The sequence below is a fragment of the Aquila chrysaetos genome, chromosome 20 (genome assembly GCF_900496995.4).
Source record: "Aquila chrysaetos chrysaetos chromosome 20, bAquChr1.4, whole genome shotgun sequence".
Taxonomy (NCBI): Eukaryota; Metazoa; Chordata; class Aves; order Accipitriformes; family Accipitridae; genus Aquila; species Aquila chrysaetos.
Genome location: NC_044023.1, coordinates 6,468,958 through 6,481,287, shown reverse-complemented (window position 1 = coordinate 6,481,287; position 12,330 = coordinate 6,468,958). Strand labels below are relative to the sequence as shown.

The 12,330-nt window shown below is 39.3% G+C and overlaps 2 protein-coding genes across 6 annotated transcripts in view; one reads left to right on the top strand and one right to left on the bottom strand.

The window, feature by feature from the left end:
- PRKCD (protein kinase C delta) overlaps positions 1 to 12,330 on the top strand; it is a 70,081-nt gene that overhangs the window by 56,102 nt on the left and 1,649 nt on the right. For 4 of the 5 annotated variants that reach the window (XM_041118853.1, XM_029996180.2, XM_029996181.2 and 1 more), the window contains 12 exons: positions 372 to 403; positions 1,073 to 1,158; positions 1,528 to 1,657; positions 2,277 to 2,377; positions 3,527 to 3,623; positions 5,131 to 5,264; positions 5,947 to 6,120; positions 6,690 to 6,781; positions 8,377 to 8,439; positions 10,615 to 10,753; positions 11,588 to 11,776; positions 12,010 to 12,138. In XM_041118853.1, the coding sequence (XP_040974787.1) occupies positions 372 to 403; positions 1,073 to 1,158; positions 1,528 to 1,657; positions 2,277 to 2,377; positions 3,527 to 3,623; positions 5,131 to 5,264; positions 5,947 to 6,120; positions 6,690 to 6,781; positions 8,377 to 8,439; positions 10,615 to 10,753; positions 11,588 to 11,776; positions 12,010 to 12,138 (1,366 nt within the window). The remainder of the gene's footprint in view (positions 1 to 371; positions 404 to 1,072; positions 1,159 to 1,527; positions 1,658 to 2,276; positions 2,378 to 3,526; positions 3,624 to 5,130; positions 5,265 to 5,946; positions 6,121 to 6,689; positions 6,782 to 8,376; positions 8,440 to 10,614; positions 10,754 to 11,587; positions 11,777 to 12,009; positions 12,139 to 12,330) is intronic. The other variant, XM_029996182.2, reaches the window with a different exon arrangement.
- LOC115333338 (6-phosphofructo-2-kinase/fructose-2,6-bisphosphatase 4) overlaps positions 2,750 to 12,330 on the bottom strand; it is a 66,311-nt gene continuing 56,730 nt past the window's right edge. Inside the window, exon 15 of the transcript XR_003920765.2 lies at positions 2,750 to 3,962. The gene's annotated coding sequence lies outside the window, so the exon portion shown is untranslated. The remainder of the gene's footprint in view (positions 3,963 to 12,330) is intronic.

Here is a 12,330-nt window from a genome sequence, read left to right as displayed (position 1 = left end):
ACTTTGAGATGTGAAGTGGCTGATAGCAGAGTAAAGACCCATAGAGAGCAAGAAGCTGGATCCCCTTCACAGTAAGGCTGTTTTCGTACTAAGTCAGATCAGGAGGATTTCCCATGTGATTGAAACCTTGTCTTTTCACTGTTTCCCTCCTGATTTGCTGGTCTATCAAAACAGACTACCTTATCTTCTAAACCTTGCTTTCCTAAGACAGAAGATTCTGAATAGCAGAATTTAGACCAGTTTATTAATTGGAACAAATATTCCTGTAGGCAAGGGATTGATTGGTTGACATGGTAAAAGTAAAAAAAACCCCACCTTTTATTCCAGCAAGTGTATGTTTTTGGTTTCCTTCTTTATCATTTGTTTTTCAGGGGACTCAACAAGCAGGGATACAAATGTAGGCGTAAGTCACTTTTTACCTTTTTCTTGTACTACTTTCCACATGAATCTGTAGATCTAATAGTTACTGTTGAAAAATCTTCCGTAAATATGTATGGCACAGTGTATCATCACCATAGGTAGTAGTAGATGTTAAACACCAGTTTTGCACAGTAACCTAAGGCTGTCTAATTATGATTCCTACCCTAGTTTTTAGTAGCAAGATTTAGACTTAGCTATTCTTCTTGTAAGAGTGGAATGCTGTTGAAAAGTTGCACTCATTTATGACAGCAGTTCTTGTGAAACCTTTTCTAAAATGAGTTACAACTATTGAGGGGTTTTACAGCTGAATTGAAAAGTGCTTTTGACTTAGCACAGATTTCTGTGCATTACTGCAAACAGTAGGGGAGATGTCAAAGGGTAAAACTCCAAAGCATAATATTGTCCGTCTGTTATCAAATGCTAGTGGCGTTGCCTAATGGAGGCAAATTTAGTTTAGAAATAGAGTTTATGATAAAAGAAAATGGGGGGTAATCAGCTTAAAAAAGATCATCTTGATAGAAAAGAAAGGTTTGGTGTATATAGTATGAGGGAAGGGAGTGAGGTTTTCACATTATGCTATGAAATGCGAACACTTCATCCCATGTATTTGTTATCTGAAGGAATCTTTTTTTTTCTTGTGCATGTCTTGAAGAATGCAATGCTGCAATTCATAAGAAATGTATTGATAAAATCATTGGGAGGTGTACTGGTACTGCAGCCAACAGCAGGGACACAATGGTAAGAGCTGGAACAATATATTTAGACTGTAATTATGTAATTAAACACTCCTGAACTAACAAAACCTTGTATTGCAACAGCCAAGTCCATTTGGGAGGTGCTTGGCTGTACAACCCAAGTTGTACTGTCTTCTCTTGAAGGTTGTATATAACGTGTAGTGGATGAAACTTTCAAGCAAGAAAAGTAGTTAAAAGTCCTGCAAAGGGGTGGGTAGTACTTGATGGGCAGATTCTTTCCCTGCTAGATGAGGGATGTTAAGACTGGGGTATTCAAGATAAAATTATTGTAGCTTTGTAATATCCAAGCAGTTTTCTGTAAGAAGCTGGTCCTGTTTTGGGTAGAGTGCCTCACCCCTCTCCTTGTCCTCAGTTTCAAAAGGAACGTTTCAACATTGACATGCCTCATCGCTTCAAAGTTTACAACTACATGAGCCCTACCTTCTGTGACCACTGTGGCAGCCTGCTCTGGGGGCTAGTCAAACAAGGACTTAAATGTGAAGGTACGGAGGTGGAGGGAGGGCAGCTGGGACCTCTCCATGCTTTTCCAGAGCAGTGTCTCCCCCTTTGCCCCCCACTAGAGATTAGCTATTGCTACAGAGGGTGCATTTTTATATGTGTGTTGTATAGAACAGGATTCATCTCATCTATGCGTGGTTGAAAAAGCTTTTGTACTAGAGAGAGACAAATAGGCACTTGGCTCTAACGGAGTCAGAAAACATGCTGCGGGGCTGTAATCTCAAGTATAATCAAAATTACTACTTTGGGAGTAGCTGAAATTTGGTGAGTCTTGACTCAAGGTAGCACCTAAAAGTGTATTGAAAGTGTTTACTGTAAATACCATTTTTGTAATTCTCCCAGAGAAAGGCAAGATGATCTTTATTGTAAAAGATTTTGAGAATAAAATAATGACGATTGGAGTTTTTTTCCTTTTGAACAATTTTTGTAGCCTTCATTGAGTTAAAGATTAAAACTGCAGTTTTATTAACAATGATAGATCCATGTCCAATCTGGTCTTACAACAAAGTTTTTGAACTGCACAGAGAAACAGCCCTTTTTGTTGTAATGATGTCAGACAGTATTCTCCTGATGCTTGTATAACCATCCTTATATTTCTTTTAGAATGTGGGATGAATGTGCATCATAAATGCCAGAAGAAGGTGGCAAACTTATGTGGAATAAATCAGAAGTTGCTAGCTGAAGCTTTAAATCAAGTTAGCCAGGTATGCTTTATTGCCATTTGTCAAGTAATTAGTTGTTTTCAGAGCATTTTGGGGTTTTTAATTCATCTTTTCTGTATCGCTTTTATGGGGAACTGAGTTTGGAATGGAGGAAATGCAAACAGGATAGACTAACGAAGATGTCAATAACCTAAAATTGAAACTGGGGGGAAAAAAAAATCCCACCTAACAAAGAATTTTTAAAAAGGTGCGTGGTTTCCTGAAATCCAACTTTGTTCTTCTATGGTCCCAAGGTTATTCTCTCCCTTTCTGTTTGTTTAAACAGTGGTATCATAACGCTGAGGTCAGTTTTTCCATGCTTCAACTTTAGAATTCCACTTGAGTGTTAAAATTAAATAAACAAGGAGAAATATACCAGATATTATCAATTTTTATTAATCTGATATATACACACAGAAAACTCCTCTGGAATTAACACTGGCCCCATATTTTACATTGTTCATCTCCTGCTGCAGCATGGCTGTCTCTTGTGGTCAACTTCTGACTTGCAAATAAAGATTCAGGCACAAGCTCTGAAATAAAACAGGAAAATACATCACAAAAGCCAACAGTATTTCCTTTGAGCTGAGTGTTCCTAAGCTTTCACGGGATATTTACTTTGAAAACAGTGAGAGCTGTTGCGCCAGCTCTTTCACAACACAGAAAAGCTTGAACTTTTCATTACTAAAATTTGACCTCAGGGATCTTCTATACATAAAATTTGTTTCCCTGTGCTAAAGACAGATGTCACACATAGATAAGACTTCAGCATGTCCAGTATGACAGCGATTCCCATCTCCTCTTTCAAATGAATGTCCAAGGGGACATTTTCCCGCAGTATAAATTCTTCCCACTGTGGATTCAAACCATTACACTTCTTCAATAATTTTACAATGAACACCACAACATAGACTGTTCAGGAATTTCCATGACTTATTTTCTTGCAGTGCAGGAAGTAAAGCAATTGGCTGATCTGAAGCTGTACTGTGGCTAAACAGTCTATGAACCAGACTTCAGAAAAGATAGGTACTAGGAGTCAATAATAAAAAAGAAAAGTTTATACTGCCATCATGTTATATTTAACAGCTACTGTTACAAGTATTTCTGAAGTAATAGTGCAAATATAATTTCACATGTTCCCCTCCTCCTCAGAAATCTACACGAAGGTCCGATTCTGGATCTGTAGAAAGCGTTGGTATTTATCAAGATTTTGATAAGAAACCTAGAGCTCCAGGAGGAGATACAACAGGTGAGAAAAGCTACAATGTTTTAATTTAGCTATTTACCTACCAAAGTACACAAACTAACAATTTAAGTAGTTATTCATTCTTGCCTTATGGTAGACAATTTTTTTTAATAAGCACTATTAAGAAAACAAACAACGCATATATTTCTTTTTACCTTCTCCTGGCCACAAAAAATGCTTACATAACTTTTGACAAATACCTGTGGTTTTTAGTCCATGAGCATACCCGCCTTTCTGCAAAATGCTTCCTTTACTCACTGCAGCGCAGTTCCCCATGGTGCAACTGGAGGATGCCTCACTAAACAGACGCACGTGTACAACACGCTTCCCTCTCTCCTGTAACTGAAATGTCATGCACGTTGTTAATTATCTTGATTTGTTCACAAACCACTAAAAACCAATGACAAGTGCTATCTATTTTAGGATATAAGTAGCCAAAATACAGCTTCAGATTAAATGGCTGAAATAGTTTTAGTAGTACCTGGAATCCTATCTCTACAGGTTCAGAGTAAGGTTTTGGGTGTGGGTTTGTGTTGGGTTTTTTTGTTTTGGTGTTTTGGTTTTTTTTAGTATTGCTAAAGAGTTCTAGCATTGTATAAGCCTTATTTTTGTAACTGCTAACCTATGATAATTTATGCAAAAATAAATCCAACAGCAGAAGTAACTTTTTACCAAATGGAAATCACCAGGCTTAGTAAGATATAATGGGTGGTTTTGGAGTGGTACAGGATTTTATATATTCATCCACACATTGAACTAATTCTGTTCAAATGCCCAGTAAGGAAATTATTTTGATATTATTTATCATACTTGTTCTGGTTTGCCAGAACAGATGAAAAAAAAAAAAACCTCTTGCAAAGGTGGTTTGGTTTAATACTAAGGGTGCAGCCACTGTGATTTCTCCCTGGGTTATCGCAGATGCTGGGCAGCGTATGGGGCATACACAGTATCATCTCATGATTATCATCAGTGTCTTGTTAGCGATCCAGCAGATCTATGCAGTGGAGGTCAAAAAAAAAAAAAAGTACAGTTATTAATTTTAGGATCAGGATTAACCCATATCATCATGCTTCTTAGCCAGCATTGGGCATAAATCCGATCTTTTTATGGCCTCTCTGCTTAGGCTGAGGGACTATCCTGTTTTGCTAACAGAAGAGAAATAATTTGTTTATAAGCCATCCTTGTAAAGTATCTTTCTCCAAATTATGCTCCGTATCTTAGTCACAGGGGAAAGTTACGGCCTTTGATTTTTGTAATGTCTAAGTAAGTATTGCTTAAACCCAGCATCAGAAACAATCAAAAGATTCAATTCAAATCCAACACTATCAAGCATGCTCGAGTAATTTAAACTTTGTTATGAACTACAGTATCTGACCCTTATGTTTAGATTCACCAGTATTCCAGCAGCAGATGCATTGAAATAGTATGTCAGTACTTAATTCTTAGCAGGGGATCCGAGTCATGCAGTATTTCTGCATATATTGAACTTTAAACTCCCTGTTTCAATTGGCAGGTAACAGCGAGTACGATAAACTCTGGGAGGGAAGCACAGCCAAGACAGCGTCACGAATTGCAAGCAGGAGAAAATTCAACATAGACAGCTTTGTCTTCCATAAAGTACTAGGGAAAGGAAGTTTTGGAAAGGTATGTAACAAACTTACAGAGCTTAAGGTGACTGCCTTCCTTGAGCTCTGCAATGTGATGGGCTATTTCTACTAACCAGAAAGGTCTTACAGCCGCTTGGGTAGATAATCTTTTAACAGAATTGAATATAGCCATCTTTGTCAAAGACACTAGAAATTCATGGCCTGAATCTTGTAAACTCAAAAGTGATTCAGAATGCACAACAGTTTTTCAGCTACTTAGCATCAAAGCAGAGGAATTGCCCTTTATGCACCACAGTGCAAAACGATATTTTACGTTTGTACACTCTGTACAGAAACAGCCTCATAATGCTCCAGTGCAATAGCAGGGGGAGATGTGGGAAAGCAGCATGACCTCCACAGATTCTGTCCACTGTTTTCTGTGAAACTACAGCTCTAATGAAGGAACAGGCTTTACGTGTCTTCTGTTTATACACTCACAAGACATTGACAGAAAAACTGCCTTGGAAGCCGCTGTGCCTGTGTTACATGGTCCTTGAGCCCCATCTCCTCATCTCTATGCCCAGCAACTTCGCTCTCCCAAATCTCACTCATCTTTCCCATTTAAAAGTTTTTTTAATTGTCATTGCATCTGCTATAAACACCTTTGATTTTCCCTTACTGATCCCATCAGCAACAGTCTTTCCTACATGTGCTATAATGTCATCATTTATTTTTTATAGGTTCTGCTTGCTGAGCTGAAAGGGAAGAATGAATTCTTTGCTATCAAAGCTCTGAAAAAAGATGTGGTGCTTATTGATGATGATGTGGAATGTACCATGGTGGAAAAGCGGGTCCTCGCACTTGCATGGGAAAATCCATTTCTCACACATCTTTACTGCACGTTTCAGACCAAGGTAAGAAAAAGCCCAATGGCAACAGCCACACAACAGATGTAGCCTTTTAATGGATGCTGTTACCAGCAGTCAAGTGAAAGTAACTTGGTGATGCAAGAATTAAATTTCCTTTTCTTGTGCTCTGGGCAGTAGTTCACAGGCCTTGTGGAAAGTTAGTATGAGTGTGACCTCCACATACATGGATGAGAACAGAATGAGATAGATCAGTAAAACATCTATGCAATCTGGAATAAGAGGCAGTTTAATTTAAATTCTTGATCTTAGCTTTATTCTCAGTGAGGGGGAAAAATGATGACTGTCACAGGTAGAAGTCAGTAAGTCTATTTAAATATATATTTCTATTAAGTCTAGAAACCCACAGAATAACACAAGATTAGCTATTTAGCTTTACAATACAAGACTAGGCTACTCAAATCTGTAGGAGCCTCATACACTCTTAGGGCTGAATGAAATAGAGAGATACTTCAGGAGAGGAGGAAGGTGGCTGGTCCCCAGTAGCCACATTGCTACTTCCTATGTGGTTGCAGTAGCATCAGTAATTTTTCCATTCTCTGGTTATTTGCAAACAGGATCATCTCTTCTTCGTTATGGAGTTCCTGAATGGGGGAGACCTGATGTTCCACATACAAGACAAGGGGCGTTTTGATCTCTACAGGGCAACGTAAGTCCACAACCCTTTAGTCCCTATCTCCACAAATTATTTTAGTCTCTGTGGTTTTACTGCTTCTAGTTCTGCACCACTTATCTGCAGTCTTTCACTCAAGTTTCAGTGGCTGATGATTGAAAAGGTATTTCTAGGCACTGGTTTAATACAATGAAGAAACTCGGTTAGGTTAGGTTAGGTTAGGATGTTAGACTCAGTTAGGTCTCCTTAATTTTCATAGCAGTGTGATATTTTACTTTATGGAATGCTTGTACCTAGAGATGCTAAGTAAACTGCAACATAAGCCAGTAATGAAAAGCAAAAGGTACAGCTTCAGTGTCCCTTAGGACAGTATTTGGATGGAAAAATCAGAAAACAGCATGAGAAAAAAAAAATCTCAGTACTTATATTACTCACTAGTATTGCTAACTTGACTTGATAGTACAAAAGGATATCCTGCACATTCCACAAGATACTAATAAAATGGGTAAGCACTTTGTTTAGCAAGAGCAATTGTGTCAGTTACCTATGGCTTAAAGATCACTGGAGCTGAAGACTTAAAAGATGCAAAACTATTGTATTATTGTTACTTTACCTATCATAACTTTTTAGTTTTAGGTTTTACTTCTCTCACCCAAAAGCATGAGGATTTTAACTGTATCTTTGAATGGGTGCATGCAAGACCTTAAAAGTAACAGTGCAGGGTAGTGGATCTACCTGTAAGCACCAGTGCTATGGTATAACCAGACTGGAAAATTACTTCTGCTACTGCACACTGTACTAAGGAACACTGACTGGATGGGATCAGATGAAGGGGTCTGGCATAAATAGTGTCTGGTAGCAGCCAGCTTTATGGGTCAGGGCAAGCTCCCTCGCCACTCTCCCCAGCAAAAATCTGGACAAAGCCCCTCCAACTTACCTGCATTCCAGCAAACATTTGTGCATCTGGCAGCCTCTCCTGGCATCCTCTGTACCTATTTATTTCTGAAGTTTTGGGTCAACATTCATTCTGCTGTACAGAAGTAAGTGAAAATAGTTTTGTATTTATTCAATTAAAAAAAAAAAACCACAAACTTTTAATACACTTTGTGGGTAGAGGGCAGGACTCTTTGAGCATTTGCCTTCATATCCTCTGGATTATCACCTCCTTTTTTGAGGAGAATGCCCCTGAAGCGATGCTACTTTTCAGTCTGTCTGCTGCAACTGGGCAGGTGCAGAGGGAAAAAGGTGACGTCCATTTCTAACTTAGCCATTAGTGCCCAGTCCCTCCTAAAGCAATCCTGTGAGTATTGAGCTCCCAGTAGCTGTCCTTCAAAAGGCGTGTGCATATCCCTAAAAACATACAAAGACTACTAAAGAGTAGAAAAGGGCCAGTGTTCCCTAATGGAAGTGGAATGAAGCATTAAGGCAAGTTGCTGTCGTGTCCCCTCTACTGTTTGGCATTAGATATTACAGATGTGTGGTGCTATATACATACAGGTATATTAGTATTTAAAGAAGCGTACAGTACTTCTCACTCCATGAAGACACACATACAGGAGCTGTTTTGGCCAGCTGCATTGACTACGTTTTAACTGAGCAAGATAGATTGAAAGATGTTTTGGTCTTTTCAGGTTTTATGGAGCTGAAATTTTATGTGGGCTACAGTTTCTTCACAGCAAAGGCATTATTTATAGGTGAGTACCAACTAGCTCCAGCGTGGAACCTGTGAATTGTCTTAGCACTTCATGCATCTTTGAATTACTGATTGATGTAACAAGTAAAAGCTGTCTGTCAGAGATCTGATGTTATTCCAAGGGCATTAACATGCCTCAGATGAATCTATATCTGTGTCTCTTCCTTGGCAACCAGAACCATGGAATGTTATTTATGTTACACAAAAGTGGTTTTGTTTCAGTTATTTTTAAACGCTGCCTTCAAATCATAAGTCTATTTAGTTTGGAGGCAAGGGAGAGAGTCCTTGAGGCTATCAATTCCTACCTGCCTTGTGAAAACCACTGAAATGAAAGTTGTCTGCTTTTGCCTTCCATATGAAACCACGGTACTGATGCTTCTATCTCACCAGGTTGAAAAATCAGGGGCCAGATCCTGATCAGCTGCTTCTTGCTGTACAAGAGATCAGAAGGGGGTTTTTTAAATGTAGTTTTTCTCTCAATTTCTTTTCTCCAGTGTTTTCACCGCACCGCCAGCTCTAAAGCACTGTTTGGTAACTACTTGCTCAGGTAGCTCTTACCTCTGTAACAAACAAGTAGAAAGGGTAACAGCTGCACGCTTAAGAGCAAGTTACACAAGGTAACTTAGGTAAATGTACCCCAAAACATCTGGTATTGTCCATCTCCCTTTATAGAAGCAGGAAACATCTGTTGGAGCATCCATCCTTTAAAGCAATTTGTCTGAAGTTAGAGACTAGTGTTTCACAAAAAGTGTTTGTAAAGAGGATGCACATTACAGGAATCCTCCTTGGTGAAGAAGGATGATTCTTACAAGCCTATCTGCCTCTTAGGGAAGAGAGCCATAGCCCCTGAAGGTACTTAATGTACCTAACTGTATTGCCACTGCCTCCTGCAGGTTTCGATACAGGAAAGGATCAAACTCCAGGATATGTTGTCATCAGCATGAAATCCTTCAATCCCAGATTTTCTAGAGAATTTTTAGGCTTGCTATTAAAATTCCCTACATTAAATTAGAATGTTCCTGGAGGGGGCTTTCATAGTATGAAATATTTGCAGAGAAACAGTACCATTTTCCAACAAGACACTAGCAAAACCAAAGGTACTTCTTCCCCCCATCTCACCCAGGATGTTACCAGTATGATCACAGAACCTGACTGGAGCAGTTTAGGTAGGCATTGCATGTAAGTGCACATCCATACAAAAGATTTTAGAACTTGTTGTAGCTAGGTAAGTGCAGTGCCCTAAGTTACAATGAGTTTTCCCCATCTCAAATATATTCAATTTATTCAGGTGAACAGCAGCTGATGTCCAAACATGGAAGGATTTATGGTGCGTTGCATTAGATCAGGGACTCTTGGTTCGAGCTGCAGCTCACCGTCTGAGCAGTGTAAGTAGCTGATACTGGGAACTTAAGTTACCAAGGAGAAAAGACTGCCCTGTTCTCATGTAAAATTATCTGCTCTATTCAAGTCTGTCTTGGTAAGCAGAAGGGCTGTTCAGTTTCTCTTCAGCCTGCCCTCCTTGGTATGTGCTTTTGCAGCCAGATGGACAAAAAAATGCATCACAGTCAAAGGGAGGGAATGTAGCTTTTGGAAACTGCTGTTAAAAAGCTCTTACTTGATTGAATAGCGTTATTCTGAAAAAAAGACATGAATAGGACGCTTCACAGACCATGGCCATAACACATGAACCCCCTTGTGCTGTAACTAGGAACAAGTCACAGGTAGTATTAAAAGTTGGGTAGGCTTCAAACATTCATGCTCCTGCCAAAGGCTCTAAGAATCCAACAATCCTTCTTTTGAGCTATGGAGCTGGTGCAGCACTGCTGTGTCAGCTGCCGGGGCACTACCTCACACCTCCTTCCAGAAGCAAGAGAAGCACTGGGTGTGCTTTTGGATCTGAAAGCAAATGTTGAGGATTGTAAGGTCACACACTATATATATACCTCAGGCTCTTATTTACTCTGACAAGAGAGAATTCTTCCCTTATCCCTACCACCTTCAAAGTACAAAAGTACTATTTTCTATGTATTGTGTTGATGGATGATTTTTTTCTTCGAAAGCCTCTTTGTATGATGTAGGGTAGGTGTTTATCAGTGAAGAGACTGCATGCATCTGAATACAAAACTGACTCACTTGTCCTTAAAATATAACTTTTTTTTTTAAACACTTTTTGCAGAGACCTAAAACTGGACAATGTGATGCTTGATAAAGAAGGTCACATCAAAATAGCTGATTTTGGAATGTGCAAAGAAAATGTTGCTGGCGAGAACAAGGCAAGCACTTTCTGCGGGACCCCGGACTACATTGCTCCTGAGGTCAGTATGTCACTGCCATGCACTGCTGGGATGGATTTAATACACTAATGTTAGAATGGCCCTTGTGATTAATCATCCCTTTGTAGACTAATAGTTCAGAAATGTAAAAGTCTAATTAGCACAGAAAAAAACCACATTAAATCTGAGTTCTCTGTAGAAGGTACTTGAGATTTGTAAATATTCTATAGCTGCTAGTTTAAAAAACCACGGTCTTGAAATGTTAAAACGTTCAGTTTTTGAACAGCTAGTTTTCCCTTCCGCCTTTACAGCTAGCATAGACACGGGGCTCCTGCAAAATGAACGTATGTGCGCTGCAGATGGTGAACAGACTTGCGCCCATGCAAACAATCAAAATTCAAAGCAAAAGCAGCTTCTAAGGGGGAATCTCACTAAGTTAAATTCCCTGTGTCATAGTTGGGTTTTTTTGATCTGATTTTCAAAGTAGTCCAAATAAGGTAGGTAGCTTTTAAAGCTATAAATGATGTCAAAGTCTGTTTGGTAGTAATCTACTTTTCATTGCTACTTGCTTATCCCTTCATCTTGTAACGAAACTAGAGAAGATGTTTTCCAAGTATATGGTTATTTAAAGGTAAGGGAGAAAAATTTCTGAATGAGAGCGAAGACCTGTTCATGTTTCCACAAACAGCAGCCAAGGATGAAACTACAGCTGTGCATCAGTGTCAACAATTTGTCAAATGGCTGAATTATTTTTTTTTTCCCCTCCCAAATACCCTAGTTATTAAAGATTCTCTTAAAATCCCTCTTCTGTTTTTTGGTATATATTGCTGCCTAGTTACTTGTATTTCTTTCTCTGCACTTCTTCTGTGGAACAAGATCCTGCAAGGTTTGCGGTACACATTCTCTGTGGACTGGTGGTCGTTTGGGGTCCTGCTGTATGAGATGCTTATTGGACAATCCCCTTTCCATGGGGATGATGAAGATGAATTGTTTGAGTCAATCCGAGTGGACACCCCTCACTACCCACGCTGGATTACCAAGGAATCGAAAGATATATTAGAAAAGGTAGGACTGATGATCAACGAGTGGGTCCAGGGTGGGACAAATCTAGGCTTTTAAAAGGACCTCTTTATCAGCAAGCAAATTACTTTTACAAAGGGAAAGCCAGGTCAGATTAATTACTAATGGTGTATTTACTGTTAGCAACTTCTGTTCTTTTAGCAGTATACCCATCATTCTTCCACTGCTACCTACCTTTTGAGCAGACCTAAGGCTTTACCGGGTGTCTTCCCTTACAGCTCTTTGAAAGGGATCCAACTAGACGACTTGGGGTCACTGGGAATATCAGAGACCATCCTTTCTTCAAAACCATCAACTGGACAGCACTAGAGAAGAGGGAGGTGGACCCTCCTTTCAGGCCAAAAGTGGTATGTGGGTTATTCTTTGTTCTGTAGCAGTACTGCAAATGTCAGCCTAGGGGTGAGGGGTGATTTCTCTAACTTGCTCAAACTATCCTACTGCAATTTTCTCCTCACATTTTATAAATGAGATAGTTATGTATGTCAAACCCCGTTGTTCTTAGATGGTTCGGTTAGTTATAAAAAGGTGCACTATGTTCT